The 21965-nt window shown below is 40.8% G+C and overlaps 1 protein-coding gene across 1 annotated transcript in view; it reads right to left on the bottom strand.

The window, feature by feature from the left end:
- LOC128663291 (threonine--tRNA ligase 2, cytoplasmic-like) overlaps positions 1–21965 on the bottom strand; it is a 411905-nt gene that overhangs the window by 82806 nt on the left and 307134 nt on the right. Inside the window, exons 13-15 of the mRNA XM_053717549.1 lie at positions 6857–6994; positions 6668–6745; positions 6270–6370 (exon numbers count right to left, since the gene is read on the bottom strand). Of these exons, the coding sequence (XP_053573524.1) occupies positions 6270–6370; positions 6668–6745; positions 6857–6994 (317 nt within the window). The remainder of the gene's footprint in view (positions 1–6269; positions 6371–6667; positions 6746–6856; positions 6995–21965) is intronic.

Raw genomic sequence — 21965 nt, forward strand, 5'->3', positions numbered from 1 at the left:
ATGTAAGAATATTAGCTTGTTCAAAGATAAGGGGCCAGATAACAGGCGGAGCGGTATTTTGTGTTTCCCCTATATCGGTAACGCCGCTAGAATTAAGATTTTTTTTGCGTTAGTCGGGTTGCGCTGGTATTACAAGTTGAAAGTAAACTGTTTTTGCTCTAGTGGTAACCGGACTAGCACAAAAATCTGAACTTAGAATACACATTCACGTATTCCCCCATAGAAGTCAATGGAGACAAAAAAAGTTTCTCTCACACAAACACCATCACATATTCTCATTAGCGCTAACCTGACATGAAAATATGAAAATTACATATTCCAATGTCCTTTAAGTAACGGAAAATGTTCTATTTATTCATAATTAAATATTTCTACATATATCTGATCTTTTTTAAACAAATATATATTTATACTTTACATACACATAAATATATATACGCATACACACACATATATATATATATATATATACATACAATACACACACACATATTTAAAATACAAAGAACATATTGCCCTATATACAGAACATTGGAATGCAAAATATTTACAGTGAATACATAGTTAAAACCTTTATTAAATATGTTTTCATCTACTTAACAGTAAAAGGCTCTAATGCACTTACAGTATATATATGTCTGTATATGTATACATATATATTTATGTATTTTTATATATATATATATATATATATATATATATATATATATATATATATATATATATAAATAACATAATTTATGTAAGAACTTACCTGATAAATTCCTTTCTTTCATATTAGCAAGAGTCCATGAGCTAGTGACGTATGGGATATACATTCCTACCAGGAGGGGCAAAGTTTCCCAAACCTCAAAATGCCTATAAATACACCCTCACCACACCCACAATTCAGTTTAACGAATAGCCAAGAAGTGGGGTGATAAGAAAGGAGCGAAAGCATCAAAATAAGGAATTGGAATATTTGTGCTTTATACAAAAAAATCATAACCACCACAAAAAAGGGTGGGCCTCATGGACTCTTGCTAATATGAAAGAAATGAATTTATCAGGTAAGTTCTTACATAAATTATGTTTTCTTTCATGTAATTATAAAGAGTCCATGAGCTAGTGACGTATGGGATAATAAATACCCAAGATGTGGAACTTCCACGCAAGAGTCACTAGAGAGGGAGGGACAAAATAAAGACAGCCAATTCCGCTGAAAAATAATAATAATCCACAACCCAAAACAAAAGTTTTAATCTCAAATAATGAAATTATAAGCAAAAGAATCAAACTGAAACAGCTGCCTGAAGTACTTTTCTACCAAAAACTGCTTCAGAAGAAGAAAACACATCAAAATGGTAGAATTTAGTAAAACTATGCAAAGAAGACCAAGTTGCTGCTTTGCAAATCTGATCAACAGAAGCTTCATTCCTAAACGCCCAGGAAGTAGAAACTGACCTAATAGAATGAGCCGTAATTCTTTGAGGCGGGGAATTACCCGACTCTACATAAGCATGATGAATCAAAGACTTTAACCAAGACGCCAAAGAAATGGCGGAGGCCTTCTGACCTTTTCTGGACCCAGAAAAGATAACAAATAGACTAGAAGTCTTTCTAAAATCTTTAGTAGCTTCAACATAATATTTCAAAGCTCTTACTACATCCAAAGAATGTAAAGATCTCTCCTTTGAATTCTTAGGATTAGGACATAATGAAGGAACAACAATTTCTCTACTAATGTTGTTAGAATTCACAACCTTAGGTAAAAATTTAAAAGAAGTCCGCAACACTGCCTTATCCTGATGAAAAATCAGAAAAGGAGATTCAAAAGAAAGAGCAGATAACTCAGAAACTCTTCTAGCAGAAGAGATGGCCAAAAGGAACAGAACTTTCCAAGAAAGTAATTTAAAGTCCAGAGAATGCATAGGTTCAAACGGAGGAGCTTGTAAAGCCCTCAGAACCAAATTAAGACTCCAAGGAGGAGAGATTGACTTAATGACAGGTTTGATACGAACCAAAGCCTGTACAAAACAATGAATATCAGGGAGAATAGCAATCTTTCTGTGAAAAAGAACAGAAAGAGCAGAGATTTGTCCTTTCAAGGAACTTGCAGACAAACCTTTATCCAAACCATCCTGAAGAAACTGTAAAATTATAGGAATTCTGAAAGAATGCCAGGAGAATTTATGAGAAGAACACCAAGAAATGTAAGTCTTCCAGACTCGATAATAAATCTTCCTAGACACAGATTTACGAGCCTGTAACATAGTATTAATTACTGAGTCAGAGAAACCTCTATGACTAAGAATCAAGCGTTCAATTTTCATACCTTCAAATTTAATGATTTGAGATCCTGATGGAAAAAAGGGCCTTGAGATAGAAGGTCTGGTCTTAACGGAAGAGTCCAAGGTTGGCAACTGGCCATCCGAATGAGATCCGCATACCAAAACCTGTGAGGCCATGCTGGAGCCACCAGCAGCACAAACGAACGTTCCATTAGAATTTTGGAAATCACTTTTCGAAGAAGAACTAGAGGCGGAAAGATATAGGCAGGATGATAATTCCAAGGAAGCGACAACGCGTCCACTGCCTCCGCCTGAGGGTCCCTGGATCTGGACAGATACCTGGGAAGTTTCTTGTTTAGATGAGAGGCCATCAGATCTATTTCTGGAAGTCCCCAGATTTGAAAAATCTGAAGAAATACCTCTGGGTGAAGGGACCATTCGCCCGGATGTAACGTCTGGCGACTGAGATAATCCGCTTCCCAATTGTCTACACCTCGGATGTGAACCGCAGAGATTAGACAGGAGCTGGATTCCGCCCATACAAGTATCCAAGATACTTCTTTCATAGCCTGAGGACTGTGAGTCCCACCTTGATGACTGACATATGCCACGGTTGTGACATTGTCTGTCTGAAAACAAATAAACAATTCTCTCTTCAGAAGAGGCCAGAACTGAAGAGCTCTGAAAATCGCACGGAGTTCCAAAATGTTGATTGGTAATCTCGCCTCCTGAGATTCCCAAACCCCCTGCGCTGTCAGAGATCCCCATACAGCTCCCCAACCTGACAGACTCGCATCTGTTGAGATCACAGTCCAGGTTGGACGAACAAAAGAAGCCCCTTGGACTAAACGATGGTGATCTATCCACCACGTCAGAGAGTGTCGTACATTGGGATTTAAGGATATTAATTGTGATATCTTTGTATAATCCCTGCACCACTGGTTCAGCATACAAAGCTGAGAGACCTAGAATTTCCATGCACAAAGCTAGCGAAGGGAATGATTGAGACTGAAGGTTTCGACAGGCTGAAACCAATTTCAGACGTCTTTTTTCTGTTAGAGACAAGGTCATGGACACTGAATCTATTTGAAAACCCAAAAAGGTTACCTTTGTCTGAGGAATCAACTAACTCTTTGGTAAATTGATCCTCTAACCATGTCTTTGAAGAAACAATACAAGTTGATTTGTGTGAGATTCTGCAGAATGTAAAGATTGAGCACGTACCAAGATATCGTCCAAATAAGGAAATACCGCAATACCCTGTTCTCTGATTACAGAGAGAAGGGCACAGAGAACTTTTGAAAAGATCCTTGGAGCTGTTGCTAGGCCAAACGGAAGGGCCACAAACTGGTAATGCTTGTCTAGAAAAGAGATTACCTGAACATAAATAAGCTTTCCTTAGAAAGGATTCAATCTTCCTATCTAAAGGATCCTTAAAGGAAGTACTATCTGCCGTAGGAATAGTAGTACGTTTAGCAAGAGTAGAGATAGCCCCATCAACTTTAGTGATTTTGTCCCAAAACTCTAATCTGTCAGATGGCACAGGATACAATTTCTTAAACCTTAAAGAAGGAGTAAATGAAGTACCCATATTATTCCATTCCCTAGAAATTACTTCAGAAATAGCATCAGGGACAGGAAAAACTTCTGGAATAACCATAGGAGGTTTAAAAACCGAATTTAAACGCTTAGTAGATTTAGTATCAAGAGGACTAGATTCCTCCATCTCTAAAGCGATTAAAACTTCTTTAAGTAAAGAGCGAATAAATTCCATCTTGAATAAATATGAAGATTTATCAGTGTCAATATCTGAGACAGAATCCTCTGAACCAGAAAAATCCTCATCAGAAACAGACAAATCAGAATGATGACTGTCATTTAAAATTTCATCTGAAAAATGAGAAGTTTTAAAAGACCTTTTACGTTTATTGGAAGGAGGAATAACAGACATAGCTTTCCTAATAGATTTAGAAACAAATTCTCTTTTATTAACAGGAACATCCTGAGTATTAGATGTTGAGGGAACAGCAACAGGTAATGGTATATTACTAATGGAAATACTATCTGCATTAGAAAGCTTATCATGACATTCATCACAAACTACAGCCGGAGGAACAGTTACCACAAGTTTACAACAAATGCACTTAACTTTGGTAGAACCAGCATCAGGCAGCGTCTTTCCAGAAGTAGATTCTGATCCAGGGTCAATCTGAGACATCTTGCAATATGTAATAGAAAAAACAACATATAAAGCAAAATTATCAAATTCCTTAAATGACAGTTTCAGGAATGGGAAAAAATGCCAATGAACAAGCCTCTAACAACCAGAAGCAATGAAAAATGAGACTGAAATAATGTGAAAAAAAAGGTGGAGACAAAAATGACGCCCACATTTTTTAGCGCCAAAAAAGACGCCCACATTATTGGTGCCTAAAATTTTTGGCGCCAAGAATGACACCACATCCGGAACGCCGACATTTTTGGCGCAAAACGTCAAAAAAATGACGTAACTTCCGGCGTCAAGTATGACGGCGGAAATGACAAAAAAAAAATTTGCGCCAAAAAAATCTGCGCCAAGAATGACGCAATAAATTGAAGCATTTTCAGCCCCCGCGAGCCTAACAGCCCACAGGGAAAAAAAGTCAATTTGATAACAATTTTTAAGGTAAGAAAAAAATTGAATATTCATATGCATTAACCCAAATAATGAAACTGACTGTCTGAAATAAGGAATATTGATCATCCTGAATCAAGGCAAATATAAGTTTAAAGACATATATTTAGAACTTTATATATAAAGTGCCCAACCATAGCTTAGAGTGTCACAAAAAATAAGACTTACTTACCCCAGGACACTCATCTACATGTAGTAGAAAGCCAAACCAGTACTGAAACGAGAATCAGTAGAGGTAATGGTATATAAGAGTATATCGTCGATCTGAAAAGGGAGGTAAGAGATGAATCTCTACGACCGATAACAGAGAACCTATGAAATAGATCCCGTAGAAGGAGACCATTGAATTCAAATAGGCAATACTCTCTTCACATCCCTCTGACATTCACTGCACTCTGAGAGGAAAACCGGGCTCCAGCCTGCTGCAAAGCGCATATCAACGTAGAATCTAGCACAAACTTACTTCACCACCTCCATGGGAGGCAAAGTTTGTAAAACTGATTTGTGGGTGTGGTGAGGGGTGTATTTATAGGCATTTTAAGGTTTGGGAAACTTTGCCCCTCCTGGTAGGAATGTATATCCCATACGTCACTAGCTCATGGACTCTTGCTAATTACATGAAAGAAATATATATATATATCTGTAAATACATATATACAAATATAAATACATTAATACATATGTACACACACATATATATATATATTTTATATATATATATATATATATATATATATATATATATTTATATATATTGTATACATATACATCATTAGACATGTACATGTATGTATCTCAGTGTTAAAGCCATATGCCTGCCTTGAGATCTCATATCTTTGAGGCTTTATAACTTTTATGTGCAATATTTTAAAAAAAATTATGTTTATTAGACATTGTTATTATGTGTAACTGTACTTTGTAATGTATTTTTGAAGTGTTTCGTGCAACTTTTTATTTTCACCGAATAGTTAACCACAGCTATGAAATCACGGTAATAAAACTAGCGTAACTCACACTTGTGCTCACGCAATCGCATTTACTTTGAACTTCTAATACCAGCAGTAAGCCCGATGAGCATAAACCGTCTCAATATACCTCTTATCACTATGGCACTAACGATTGTGCACCGCCTGTAATCTAGCCCAAAATGGGTAAAGGGATCTTTAATCTCAATGTACACTATAAAAATGATCTTTTGTGATAACAGTATTACAGCTAAATCTAGAGCTGTAACAAACATTTCTTTTTTTTCCCATAACATTTTTTCCAGCAACATTTTCATTTTTACCGTACAAATGCAACTTAAGAGTCTAAAGAAACACTACCTCACGTATGTCAGGTTAAACCTGATTGGTAGCTGAAAATCAAGCTGTATGGTAGCACACTGATGATACCGGCCAATAGCATCTCTGATTTTGATATCAATCTGTAAAAAAATGAGTAATAAGCACATTATTTTTCTTTTCAAATCATTTAGTATAGGCAAAAAAAAACTGTTTAGCTAAACACAACAGATTTAAATTACATTATCCAAATTTATTTTGCTGAAGTTCGCCTATGCTAATAATGACATCTATGGTGGTCTAAGGTGGTCAGGAAATACTATTTGGGGCTGTGATGTTAAATTTAAAACCAAATATGTCGCGGAAATAAACATGTATGGTTAGGCATCTTTAACATCATATATGTTTAATGAGATTTTATGTTTTATTTTTTTACTGACCTTGGGTCCATAGAAAGCTCCATCTCCTGGGTTTAGCTTCCATGGTTGGCCGAATTCATTCAGACTGCTTGCCAATTGCTAAAAATGGAAAGATAGTTAACCAAATCTTACATTGAATGTTGTATACAACAGTCTTTAGGTAGCTTCTTAAAAAATATAGAAATGTAGCTTGCCTGATTTTCGGTCTACCTTTTCAGCTTGGTTCCAGATCTCTATGTCGCCAAGGTAATTCTCAGGTCTTGTAGATAGATGGAGTTGGAAAGTAAAACCAAATACAGCATATACAGATTGCAGAAATAATAGGCATCCCTTCATCTCTTCCTCAATCTTGAAAAGAAAACCATGTGGCAAAAAAACTCATTAAATATTAAATAATAGATCATGATGCAAACTTAGCTAATTACCCAAAGCTTTTGTGTAACTGATAGGTGGATGGAAAATTCATAACACATTCTATGGCATCTATTTATCAAGCCGTCAACTGCAAATACGCTGGAATTCCGCAGCGTATTTGTGGCGAGCCCGATTCGCCTTAGTTATCAAACCCTACAAACCGGCAAAAGTAGAATTTGGTGATGTAACATACGATCCGCCGGACTCAGTCCGACACAGATCGATGCTTACGTCACTACAGATGTTCCGAACGCAAGTTCGGCACAATCTGACTACTTTTGGAAGTTATCAAATATCCACCGGCGGATGCCATAGGAATCAATGGGAGTCGAAGAGCTTATGTTCGCTGCTGCCCGATATCCCATTGATTCCTATGGTAATGTCCACACCTAACACCCTAACATGTTCCCAGAGTCTAAACACCCCTAATCTGCCCCCCCTACACCGCCACCACCTAAATAAAACGTATTAACCCCTATCCCGCCGCTCCCGGACCCCGCCGCAACTAAATAAACTTATCAACTCCTAAACCGCCGCTCCCGGAGTCCACCGCCACATATATTATACTTATTAACCCCTAATCTGCCGCCCCCGACACCACCGCCACCTACATTCATTTTATTAACCCCTAAACCTAAGTCTAACCCTAACACCCCCTAACTTAAATATCATTTAAATAAATGTAAATAAATATTCCTATCATTAACTAAATTATTCCTATTTAAAACTAAATACTTACCTATAAAATAAACCCTAAGCTAGCTACAATATAACTAATAGTTACATTGTATCTAGCTTAGGGTTTATTTTTATTTTACAGGCAAGTTTGTATTTATGCTAACTAGGTACAATAGTTATTAAATAGTTATTAACTATTTAATAACTACCTAGTTAAAATAAAGACAAATTAACCTGTAAAATAAAACCTAACCTATGTTACAATTATACCTAACACTAAACTATAATTAAATAAATTCCCTAAACTAAATACAATTTAAAAAAAAATAATCTAAAGTACAAAACCCCCCCACAAAATTACAGAAAATAATAAAATAATTACAAGATTTTTAAACTAATTACACCTAATCTAATCCCCCTAACAAAATAAAAAAGAGCCCTACCCTACACTAAATTACAAATATCCCTTAAAAGGGCTTTTTGCGGGGCATTGCCCCAACGTAATCAGCTCTTTTACCTGAAAAAAGAAAAGTACAATTCCCCCCCCCCCAACATTAAAACCCACCACCCACACAACCAACCCTACTCTAAAACCCACCCAATGCCCCTTAATAAAATCTAACACTAACCCCTTGAAGATCACGCTACCTAGAGAAGTCTTCACCCAACCGGGCCGAAGTCCTCAACAAAGCTGGGAGAAGTGGTCCTCCAGAAGGGCAGAAGTCTTCATCCAAGCCGGGCAGAAGAGGTCCTCCAGACGAGCAGAAGTCTTCATCCAGACGACATCTTCTATCTTCATCCATCCGGCGCGGAGCGGGTCCATCTTCAAGACATCCGACGCGGAGTATCCTCTTCAAACGACGTCCAACTGAAGAATGAAGGTTCCTTTAAAGGGACAGTCAACAAGCGCGTGCAATTTCTGACCGAGGATTGGATTCTGATTTGCTGATCATTTGAAGAAGAAGGTAGCTACGTAACGGTGGGGGGAGTTCGGCTGCCATATTTACCTGGTATTAGAGATGTTATCGACGGTGATTAGTACAAGAAGCAAGTAGGCAAGGCAGAAGGGGTATAGTGCAGGGGGATCTCGTTTTTATTTTTCAATATCGCATAATGTTACCGCAAGTGTTGACTGTCCCTTTAAATGACGTCATCCAAGATGGCGTCCTTTCAATTCCAATTGGCTGATAGAATTCTATCAGCCAATCGGAATTAAGGTAGGAAAAATCCTATTGGCTGATGCAACTTAGGTTTAGTGGTTAATAAATTTAATATAGTGTCAGCGACGTTGGGGACGGCAGATCAGGGGTTAATAAATGTAGGTAGGTGGCAGCGGTGTGGGGGGGGCAGATTAGGGGTTAATAAGTATAATGTGGGTGGCGGTGGGCTCCGGGAGCGGCGGTTTAGGGGTTAATAATTGTATTTTGTTGCGGTTGGCTCCGGGAGCGGCGGTTTAGGGGTTAAACAATTTATTTAGTTGCGGTGGGCTCCGGGAGCGGGGGTTTAGGGGTTAAACAATTTATTTAGTTGCGGTGGGCTCCGGGAGCGGCGGTTTAGGAGTTAATACATTTATTAGAGTAGTATAGTGTGAGTGTTTAGTGACAGCTGAAAAAAAGCCGAAGAGCAGCGAGATCAATGACTGTTAGTTAACAATAGTCCACTAATCATCGCACCGTACTTGGTGCGCGGCTTTTTGACAGCTTTTTTGATAATTATGGAGAACGTATTCAGGTCCGCGGAAGCAATGTTAGGCGGTCTTAGACGAGTGTATTGGTGCCGTTGAATGCAAGAAAGTCGACGCTTTGATAAATAGATGCCTATATGTGTGAAAGTCTACAGAAAGCTTCACCCTAAAAATTAGTTCTATTTTTTATTGCATCTCTATATACTATACATTCAGTCTTATGGATAAAAAACAGCATGTTAAGCAGCTTTGCATATTTTGTCCTAAAGCTAAGGTAAAGACATATTGCACTTAGTAAAAAAAAGAGCTTTGGGAACAAAAAGTTGTGGTTAATTACATAGTTAAACGAGTTATAGGTATCAAACTATGCAGGAAGGCATATCAATGATTGTTGCTATGGGAATCTTAAAGATGTGTTATATTGGGGGTGATTTCCTAAGACAGACATGCATTAAAGTCAGACAGTGATGTCACATGCTTAGTCAGATATAGATATAGAGCAAACAAGGACATATCTGCACATCCCTAGTGATCTGGATATTTTGGCTTAGTGGGTGTCTGATAGATATTGGAATTTATACAAATGGTGCAGCCAATGAGAATCATCAGATACTGTGTATGCGAAATATACATCTAAGAGAGAAATTTAAATGAATTGCAGTAGAGAAAATATTAATATTTTATCAAGCAATAGTTTATTTAAACTATTTGTGACAAAGGAATCTGTTTCTTTCATAAGGTGGTAAAAGTCAATGATCCCTTACACCTGGGATTCAACTCTTGGGCACTAGGAGGCGGCGAATATACGCAACACACTAAGAGTTTTAAATCCCTTCCACCTCTCTGATATCTTTCTCACCTTGAAGAAGTGAGAAAAGGACTAAGGAGAATATGAAGTACTGGGTAGTGACACTATTTCTTCCTCTTTAAGTTAGGCACAAGCCTGCCACAGATGTTGCAGGGATCTGTCCCATAGCCTCCACCTGTTTACACAGTAACTGGAGACAGGATTAGGCATCAGTAAAGCCCACACCAAAGTTGGAGTCAGAAGTAGTGCCCAGTCTAGGGCCAGGAACAGGAGTGCCCACTTTAGGGCCAGGAACAGGAGTGCCCTCTAGAGAACCAGGGACTGGAATGCCAACTGGAGGGGCCAAGGATAGTAGTAGTGCCCACTCTAAGGCCATGACTACAGTATCCAATTGAGGGCCAAAGACCAAAGCAAGATATAGGTACTTGGCAAATGCCCTTTGCAGTGCTAGGGTACAGGAGCAGGGTACCAGTGCTTGGCAGACCCCCTTGCAGGGCTCGATTACAGGAGCAGGATAGCAGAGCTTGGCAGAGGCCCTAGCCAGGAAATTGATACTGGAACAGTGCTTGGCAGATACCCTCTGTAGGGCGTGGGTACTGTAGCAGGATTGAGATGCTTGGCAGATGCCCTCTACAGGGCTAGGGGACTGGAATAGGATACCAGTGCTAGATAGTCACACGCTGCAGGGCTTGATTACAGGAGCAGAATGCCAGAGTAGATATACTGGATACACTGGTAGCTGTGACTGGCTGATAAAAAGAGAATAGTCTGAGAACAGGCCAAAGGTCAGATACCAGAAATCAGTCCTATCAGTTACCAAACACAGGGAGGATCCAAAAAAGAAGTGAGGAAAACAGGCCAAGTTCAGAATACCAGAGAAGCTGTCCAATCCTTCATCAAATCCAAGGGAGATGCAAAAGAGAAGTCATTACCAGAAGAATCACCAAACATCAGCGAAACAGACTTGTATTGCTGTGCTGATTGTGAAACTACCTGCAGCTGACAAGAAGGTGGAACTATAGAGCTAGTCAGTGCAGGCAGATCTCCAGGGGCAACAGCACAAGCCAAAGCCCTCTGGTGGCGCAGAGATAGGGAAATAGACTGTGAACCAGGAGCCCCAGGTTCCATCCTGGGAACTGCCATGATACTTTGCAATGCATGTTAGGATCACTTTCTGCATATTAAGGCTACTTTTGCATTCATTCTAAAGGTGCATGTCTCATAGGGAGGTACCTCTGATTTTACTCCAGGTTTTAAAAGATTTTATTCAATCCTCAATTACTTTACTTTTAGAGGTTATGCCTTCCTTCAAGTAAACACAGCACACTTCTACGGACAAATCTGTAGTGGATGTGTCTTACACGAATGTTTCGTTCAGCAGTAAGCTAGATCACAACTCTTTTAAAAAGTTAGATTCGGACGTTTCGTCTGAAAGTGAATTACTTCCTTAATAGCTGGATTCTAATCTAAGTACTCTGTAATTTATGTTTAAAATAAAATCTTTGACACTCCTTACTGCATGAGGTTTTTTTTTCTCACAATATTGGAAGCTTAGGTTTACATTAGTTTTACCACTGCCTATGTAGCTGCTACTCTTTTGTGTAAAGCTTATCCTACCAAATATCTAGACTAAACCACAAGTAAGAAAAAAAGATTATTTTTTTAAAAATAACTTCCTTAAACATGATTCTCATACTGAAACTGTTAGACTGCAAATGGAAATATACATAGACCTGAATCATGGCAAATATAAGTAAATACATATATTTAAAACTTTATATTAATACATAAAGTGCCAAACATAGCTGAGAGTGTCTTAAATAATGATACATACTTACCGAAGACACCCTTCCAGATATAGCAGACAGCCAAACCAGTACTGAAAACTATCAGCAGAGGTAATGGTATAAGAGTATATCGTCGATCTGAAAAGGGAGGTAGGAGATGAATCCCTACGACCGATAACAGAGAGCCCATCAAAATCAACAGGGAATACTCTCTTCACATCCCTCTAACAAACACTGTACTTTGAGAGGAATTGGGCTTCAGAATGCTTAGAAGCGCTTATCATAGAAGAAAACTAAATTTATGCTTACCTGATAAAATGCTTTCTTTCTAGACACGGTGAGTCCACGGATAATCATTAATTACTGTTGGGAATATCCCTCCTGGCCAGGAGGAGGAGGCAAAGAGCACCACAGCAAAGCTGTTAAATATCACTTCCTTACCCACAAACCCCAGTCATTCGACCAAAGGAAAGGAGAGAAAGGAAGCAACACAAGCCGCAGAGGTGCCTGAGGTTTATATAACAAAAAACAGTCTAAAGAAAAACAGGGCGGGCCGTGGACTCACCGTGTCAAGAAATAAATAAATTAATCAGGCAGTCCACGGATCATCATTAATTACTGTTGGGAATTAATACCCAAGCTAGAGGACACTGAATACGAAGAACCACCTTATCTGCAGAAAGATAAGATGAAAGACACTCCCAAGCTGAGAGTTCCGAGACTCTCCGATCAGAACAGATGGCCTTCCAAGATAACACCTAATATCTACAGAATGAGCCACAAAACCCTAAAAACAAGGAAAATACAAGGTTAATGCTCCAAGGGGGAGCAACCGACATTAAGGACAGGCCTGATTCTGGCCAGGCCTGATAAAAAGACTGCACATCTGGCACGACCGCCAGACGCATAAGTAGGCAAATAGACAAGGTATAAACTGACCCCCCAGGGCACTGACTGTCTCCAGACATCCTAGAGACCGGACATATCTAGGATTCTGACTCCACTCCAAGAGAGGCCTTGGATACACACCAAAAAAGAAAAATACGTCATATCCTATGGCAATTCTTCTAGAAACAGGAAAGCAATCCCACACTAACACAAAAACAAGAGTTAAATATTCAAGTAGACAGCATCAGAGAAACTAGATGCAGATGAAGAAAGGGACCCTGACTCAAAAGGCCTTCCTCAGGCACAGTCGCCAAAGAGAATATATGACGTTACCCATAGGTCTGCATACCAGATCATGCGGGATCACGCAGAGACTATGAGAATCCCCGCCGCCCTCTCCTGTTGAATACGAGCAATGACTTGTGGAGGGAAGCAAACGGTGGAAAAGCAAGTATGCCAGACTGAAATCCAAGAAAAAAAACGCCAGAACATCAATCAAGGCGGACAGTGGATCAATTGACCGTGAACCGTACCTTGGAAACTTGGCGTTCTGCTGAAAAGTCCTCAGAGACCACTCAGGACCCCCCATTTGAAGAGATACCTAGAAACCACCTCCAGAAGGAGAACCCACTCCCCGGGAAGAAACAACCGTCTGTTCAGAAATCCAATTGTCCACCCCTGGACAACAGACCTCAATTGTGAGCTTCCACACACTGAACAATCCAAGTCACCTTCAATATGGCTAAGGAACCCCAAGTTCCTCCCTGATGGATGATATAAACCAAGAGGTGATATAGTCCGACTGGAACCCAGCTAATAATGACTGATGCCAAGGGGCCAAGCTATCAAAGCATTAAGAAATTGCTCTCTACTCCAAACGTTAAGAGAAGAGCAGACACTCCCGAGTCCATTATCTTAAAAAGACCCAGACAGTGTACCAGCCCAGCAGGTTGGCATCTGTGGATACATCCCCCAGGAATATCTTCAGAAGCACACGCCCTGAGATAGATATACCTAAGAAAATACTACTACATCTATTTTTTGATACAGATCCGAATGTTTTCCATTTTATGGAAAATAGCAAAAGGAATAAAATCCATGGAAACCATAAGACCAATTCCCTCCTATATCGATTTACTTAAAAATGAAGTAAATGCAGCTGCAGTTAGATCCTAACTCCCAACCTACTGGCTATAAAAGGCTAAGCCATCAACCGGACAACTAGAGCTTGCTGTAGGCTGTACCTTAGACTTCAGAGAAAGTAAAAGGAATAAATTCCTGACAACTGACATCTGCTAGGAAACTTCTTCTAAATACAGAGTCTAAAAAGACCACCCATGAAGATGGAACGCAGAAGACTTCTCCAGGTTCCTTTCCCATCCATGGGAAAGTAGATTGGACAAAATTTGCTGAATCCATAAACTAGCGAAAATCCTGAAACATGGGAACAATAAAGACACATCCTTCCAGTCTATGTTATTATGAACAGACCCAGAACCAAAAGAGAAAGGATATTACTTCAAAGGTCAGCACCAGAGATACTTGAGATAAAGACTCTCCCCAGAAAAGAATGCCCTGAACCCTGTTTCAAGGAAAGATTCTTATTGTACCTGGATTGTAGATACTCTAGAAAGAAAATCTGCCTCCGGGAAAAAATCTGAGACCGGTCAAAAAGACATGACCCCTGATGAAAAAGGAAAAAAAAAGAAACATTTCCTATAGTCTTACCCATGTGACAAGTGATAGCAAACCTCTTTTCACCCGCAAGTCAGAGGATAATACCATCAGACCAGGTCCAAACAAGGACTCATCCTTAAAAGAAAAACACCCGAAATGGGGATATGGAGGAATCTTAAAAATTAAATTTGCCACAGCAGAACTATAAGGTCTAGACTATACCACTAAGCCACAAGTAGGCTTCTCAGCTGAACAGCTGAAATGCCCGGCGAGCTAGTACAGCACTTCCCCATTGTTCAAGACTAGATAGGAATCCCAGAGGACTTGAACTGCTCCTACTGGAAGATAAAGGGGAAGACTTCTACGCTACATACGAACGAAAAAGCCGCAACAGAAAGAAATTATTGGCCTAACAGTCTTTCTGACATTGATCTCCTCATGGAGTCCACCAAAATGGAATCCGACAAGACATTGCATCAAAAGGATGCCAGACTTGTCCACAAAAAGTCACAAACAAACAGCTATCCTAACTAAGGATTGAAGTTCTCTTAACCAAATATCAATGGCCCTTACTACTTTAAGTACTATGATATTTAAAGGAGATAGGTTATTACGGACAGGAGAAAGGGAAAAAGGAATCCCTGGCTTCTCCCATACCTAAGACAATTCTCCTAGCACGGTCGAGAATGATCGAGAACAGGAAATTTTCTTTTTAACAAATGAATCCTAGTAAATAAAAAATCACTAGATTATTGAGGATTGACGACGACAGGAGAGTCGAAGTTTCCCTAGCCAACCCTTCCTAAATAAAAGGGAAAACCGGCTAGAATCTGAAGAGAACTACTTCAGCATCAGATGAAAGAATTAAACTGTCCGAATAGGAGATATGACCCTCGGATGCTACCGACTATCCCCCTTATCAGATTATAAGGAGGGCACTACGTGTAGCAAGGGGAGCAGAAACCTTCTGATTCACCAACTATCCTCTTGCGATTTCCCAATAAAATAGGAAAGGCAGACAAAGCCACAGATACCAGAAGACACCTGGGCAGACCATTCTTTAAGCAAATAATTCCTCCAGGAGATTGAGAGGAACCGCAGGGCACTGCATGAGACGCCAGAAAAAAAGACCTGGGACGTTGGAGAAAAAAGCTGTGGCAAAGCCCAAACAGCATCATCCAGGGAGACGTGAGGCAAAAAAATAATTATATATATATATATATATATATATATATATATATATATATATATATATATATAGTTAGGAACAGATCTATGTTTCATTCTTTAGCAAAAGAAAACTATTTATTTATTGGGCTTATGGAATATTTCCTTGAGTGAAGGAAATCAAATCTAAAAACAAACCTGAAAGTGTAACATATGAAACAAGCATAATTCTGCCCAATCCCACTGCAGGCATAAGTAGTTCGGTATTGGAATGTTTATACACACGATTGGGAAATAAAAACATGAATATTCCCCGAGCTCTGATCAAATACTAGCAAGAATCCGGAAACATAAGGATAACGAGCCCTAGAGAGGATTATGTGCAATTTATCTCTATACAGTCATTGCCAGTCGTAAAACTACAGAGGTAGAGACGGATTAAATACACTATGATATTTGCTAGACTATGTCTCACAAAACTATCTTTCTAAGACCTCAGAGCTGTTCAGGATAGTAACGCCGCACCATTCTCGATCGGAGAACGAGGCAGAGTTATCCCAACAGAATTCACATTCCAAGATGGCGCTTCTCCATACTCGAGGTGGGGACACGAAAACGGCATGGAGATAAAGCGCGCAAACATTGCGCTTCATCCTGCCACACCAACACATGACTACATTCTAATGCATGATAGACAATAAACGGTACATAGAGCCCTTCCGCTCCTAATACACCAAAACTCAGAGTAATGTGTGCCTCTCGTACCCTCAACGAAAAAAAATGAGTGCACAGTCCCAGTTATAACAACCAAAAGGACGTCCAACACAGCTATGCAGCCCCTAAGAATTGGTGCCATACTTGTTAATCCACTAGTAATTTTAGACCATTCGGACATTAAAAAGGGAGGCTGTCTAAATAGAATGAACTAAAAATAGATCTGAGCACCAATATAGGTTAACCCCTTCCTCTGCTATGAAGGAGAATAACCCCTAGTCTCCAAGTCTCATGCTAATGTGCCAGCATACTGCCTAAGTATCCCTCAGGATTTGTCCCACTAACAGCAGAAGGTCTTTAACCCCTTCAGTGCAAGCCTTCTAGCCCCAGAAGAACAAAAGGCACTTACCTGCATTCTAGCCAACCGGCAGTCAGATGACTCACAAAGTATGAGAGGATGCCTCTCCTAACAGAGACCTGTGCAAAAAGAAAGACAGAGTAAACTTACTCAGGCTTTCTATACCAGGGCAGCAACCTGTTAGGAAAATGAAGCAAAGCACACTTTACAAGTTCCTAACTGCTTTAAAGCTACAACAGCCTTGCTGAAGAGACTAACGTGGAATACAGCTATACCCAAAGGTGATGGAAAGCAGAACAATCCTGCCCTAACTTCAAAATAAAAAAATCTTGATAGCAGAATCTTAATCAGGACACCTAATTACTTTACCACTTTCTTGCAACAGGCAAAGAGAATGACTGGGGATTGTGGGTAAGGAAGTGATATTTAACAGCTTTGCTGTGATGCTCTTTGCCTCCTCCTGCTGGCCAGGAGTGATATTCCCAACAGTAATTAATGATGATCCGTGGACTCACTGTGTCATTAGAAAGAAATCATAAAAAACATAATTTATGCTTACCTGATAAATTCCTTTCTTCTGTTGTGTGATCAGTCCACGGGTCATCATTACTTCTGGGATATAACTCCTCCCCAACAGGAAATGCAAGAGGATTCACCCAGCAGAGCTGCATATAGCTCCTCCCCTCTACGTCACTCCCAGTCATTCGACCAAGAATCAACGAGAAAGGAGAAACCAAGGGTGAAGTGGTGACTGGAGTATAATTTAAAAAATATTTACCTGCCTTAAAAAACAGGGCGGGCCGTGGACTGATCACACAACAGAAGAAAGGAATTTATCAGGTAAGCATAAATTATGTTTTCTTCTGTTATGTGTGATCAGTCCACGGGTCATCATTACTTCTGGGATACCAATACCAAAGCAAAAGTACACGGATGACGGGAGGGATAGGCAGGCTCACTATACAGAAGGAACCACTGCCTGAAGAACCTTTCTCCCAAAAATAGCCTCCGAAGAAGCAAAAGTGTCAAATTTGTAAAATTTGGAAAAAGTATGAAGCGAAGACCAAGTTGCAGCCTTGCAAATCTGTTCAACAGAGGCCTCATTCTTAAAGGCCCAAGTGGAAGCCACAGCTCTAGTAGAATGAGCTGTAATTCTTTCAGGAGGCTGCTGTCCAGCAGTCTCATAGGCTAAACGAATTATGCTACGAAGCCAGAAGGAGAGAGAGGTAGCCGAAGCCTTATGACCTCTCCTCTGACCAGAGTACACGACAAACAGGGAAGACGTTTGTCGAAAATCCTTAGTTGCCTGCAAGTAGAACTTGAGGGCACGAACTACATCCAGATTGTGTAGAAGACGTTCCTTCTTTGAAGAAGGATTCGGGCACAGGGAAGGAACCACGATCTCTTGATTGATGTTCCTGTTAGTGACTACCTTAGGTAAGAACCCAGGTTTAGTACGCAGAACTACCTTATCTGAATGAAAAATCAAATAAGGAGAATCACAATGTAAAGCTGATAACTCAGAGACTCTCCGAGCCGAAGAAATAGCCATTAAAAATAACACTTTCCAAGATAACAACTTTATATCAATGGAATGAAGGGGTTCAAACGGAACTCCTTGTAGAACGTTAAGAACAAGGTTTAAACTCCATGGCGGAGCAACAGTTTTAAACACAGGCTTGATTCTAGCTAAAGCCTGACAAAAGGCCTGGACGTCTGTGCAACAAGATGGACAGAGCTGAGATCTGTCCCCTTAATGAACTAGCCGATAAACCCTTTTCTAAACCTTCTTGTAGAAAGGACAATATCCTAGGAATCCTAACCTTACTCCAGGAGTAACCTTTGGATTCGCACCAGTATAGGTATTTACGCCATATCTTATGGTAAATCCTTCTGGTAACAGGCTTCCTAGCCTGTATCAGGGTATCAATAACCGACTCAGAAAAACCACGTTTTGATAAAATCAAGCGTTCAATTTCCAAGCAGTCAGCTTCAGAGAAGTTAGATTTTGATGTTTGAATGGACCCTGTATCAGAAGGTCCTGTCTTAGAGGTAGAGACCAAGGCGGACAGGATGACATGTCCACTAGATCTGCATACCAAGTCCTGCGTGGCCATGCAGGCGCTATTAGAACCACTGATGCTCTCTCCTGTTTGATTTTGGCAATCAATCGAGGAAGCAGCGGGAAGGGTGGAAACACATAAGCCATCCCGAAGTTCCAAGGTGCTGCCAAAGCATCTATCAGAACCGCTCCCGGATCCCTGGATCTGGACCCGTAGCGAGGAAGTTTGGCGTTCTGGCGAGACGCCATGAGATCTATCTCTGGTTTGCCCCAACGTCGAAGTATTTGGGCAAAGACTTCCGGATGAAGTTCCCACTCCCCCGGATGAAAAGTCTGGCGACTCAAGAAATCCGCCTCCCAGTTCTCCACTCCCGGGATGTGGATTGCTGACAGGTGGCAAGAGTGAGACTCTGCCCAGCGAATTATCTTTGATACTTCCATCATTGCTAGGGAGCTTCTTGTCCCTCCTTGATGGTTGATGTAAGCTACAGTCGTGATGTTGTCCGACTGAAACCTGATGAACCCCCGAGTTTTTAACTGGGGCCAAGCCAGAAGGGCATTGAGAAATGCTCTCAATTCCAGAATGTTTATTGGTAGGAGACTTTCCTCCTGATTCCATTGTCCCTGAGCCTTCAGGGAATTCCAGACAGCGCCCCAACCTAGTAGGCTGGCGTCTGTTGTTACAATTGTCCAGTCCGGCCTGCTGAATGGCATCCCCCTGGACAGATGTGGCCGAGAAAGCCACCATAGAAGAGAGTTTCTGGTCTCTTGATCCAGATTCAGAGTAGGGGACAAGTCTGAGTAATCCCCATTCCACTGACTCAGCATGCACAATTGCAGCGGTCTGAGATGTAGACGTGCAAAGGGTACTATGTCCATTGCTGCTACCATTAAGCCGATCACCTCCATGCATTGAGCTACTGACGGGAGTTGAATGGAATGAAGGACACGGCATGCATTTAGAAGTTTTGTTAATCTGTCTTCTGTCAGATAAATCTTCATTTCTACAGAATCTATAAGAGTCCCCAAGAATGGAACTCTTGTGAGAGGAAAGAGAGAACTCTTCTTTTCGTTCACTTTCCATCCATGCGACCTTAGAAATGCCAGGACTAACTCTGTATGAGACTTGGCAGTTTGAAAGCTTGAAGCTTGTATCAGAATGTCGTCTAGGTACGGAGCTACCGAAATTCCTCGCGGTCTTAGTACCACCAGAAGGGCACCCAGAACCTTTGTGAAGATTCTTGGAGCCGTAGCCAATCCGAATGGAAGAGCTACAAACTGGTAATGCCTGTCTAAGAAGGCAAACCTTAGATACCGGTAATGATCTTTGTGAATCGGTATGTGAAGGTAAGCATCCTTTAAATCCACTGTGGTCATGTACTGACCCTTTTGGATCATGGGTAAGATTGTCCGAATAGTTTCCATTTTGAACGATGGAACTCTTAGGAATTTGTTTAGGATCTTTAAATCCAAGATTGGCCTGAAAGTTCCCTCTTTTTTGGGAACCACAAACAGGTTTGAGTAAAACCCTTGTCCTTGTTCCGACCGCGGAACCGGATGGATCACTCCCATTAATAACAGATCTTGTACACAGCGTAGAAACGCTTCTTTCTTTATCTGGTTTGTTGACAACCTTGACAGATGAAATCTCCCTCTTGGGGGAGAGAATTTGAAGTCTAGAAGGTATCCCTGAGATATGATCTCTAGCGCCCAGGGATCCTGAACATCTCTTGCCCAAGCCTGGGCGAAGAGAGAGAGTCTGCCCCCCACTAGATCCGGTCCCGGATCGGGGGCCCTCGATTCATGCTGTCTTAGGGGCAGCAGCAGGTTTCCTGGCCTGCTTGCCCTTGTTCCAGGACTGGTTAGGTTTCCAGCCTTGTCTGTAACGAGCAACGGCTCCTTCCTGTTTTGGTGCAGTGGAAGTTGGTGCTGCTCCTGCTTTGAAATTCCGAAAGGGACGAAAATTAGACTGTCTAGCCTTAGCTTTGGCTTTGTCTTGAGGCAGGGCGTGGCCCTTACCTCCTGTAATGTCAGCGATAATTTCTTTCAAACCGGGCCCAAATAAAGTTTGCCCTTTGAAAGGTATATTAAGTAATTTGGACTTAGAAGTTACATCAGCTGACCAGGATTTTAGCCACAGCGCCCTACGTGCCTGAATGGCGAATCCTGAGTTCTTAGCCGTAAGTTTGGTTAAATGTACTACGGCCTCCGAAATGAATGAATTAGCTAGTTTAAGGACTCTAAGTCTGTCCGTAATGTCGTCCAGCGTAGCTGAACTAAGGTTCTCTTCCAGAGACTCCATCCAAAATGCTGCCGCAGCCGTAATCGGCGCGATGCATGCAAGGGGTTGCAATATAAAACCTTGTTGAACAAACATTTTCTTAAGGTAACCCTCTAATTTTTTATCCATTGGATCTGAAAAAGCACAGCTATCCTCCACCGGGATAGTGGTACGCTTAGCTAAAGTAGAAACTGCTCCCTCCACCTTAGGGACCGTTTGCCATAAGTCCCGTGTGGTGGCGTCTATTGGAAACATCTTTCTAAATATTGGAGGGGGTGAGAACGGCACACCGGGTCTATCCCACTCCTTAGTAACAATTTCAGTTAGTCTCTTAGGTATAGGAAAAACGTCAGTACTTGCCGGTACCGCAAAGTATTTATCCAACCTACACAATTTCTCTGGTATTGCAACAGTGTTACAATCATTAAGAGCCGCTAAAACCTCCCCTAGTAATACACGGAGGTTCTCCAATTTAAATTTAAAATTTGAAATATCTGAATCCAATCTGTTTGGATCAGAACCGTCACCCACAGAATGAAGCTCTCCGTCCTCATGCTCTGCAAGCTGTGACGCAGTATCAGACATGGCTCTAGTATTATCAGCGCACTCTGTTCTCACCCCAGAGTGATCACGCTTGCCCCTTAGTTCTGGTAATTTAGCCAAAACTTCAGTCATAACAGTAGCCATATCTTGTAATGTTATCTGTAATGGCCGCCCAGATGTACTAGGCGTCACAATATCACGCACCTCCCGGGCGGGAGATGCAGGTACTGACACGTGAGGCGAGTTAGTCGGCATAAC

The sequence above is a fragment of the Bombina bombina genome, chromosome 6 (assembly GCF_027579735.1).
Source record: "Bombina bombina isolate aBomBom1 chromosome 6, aBomBom1.pri, whole genome shotgun sequence".
NCBI lineage: Eukaryota > Metazoa > Chordata > Amphibia > Anura > Bombinatoridae > Bombina > Bombina bombina.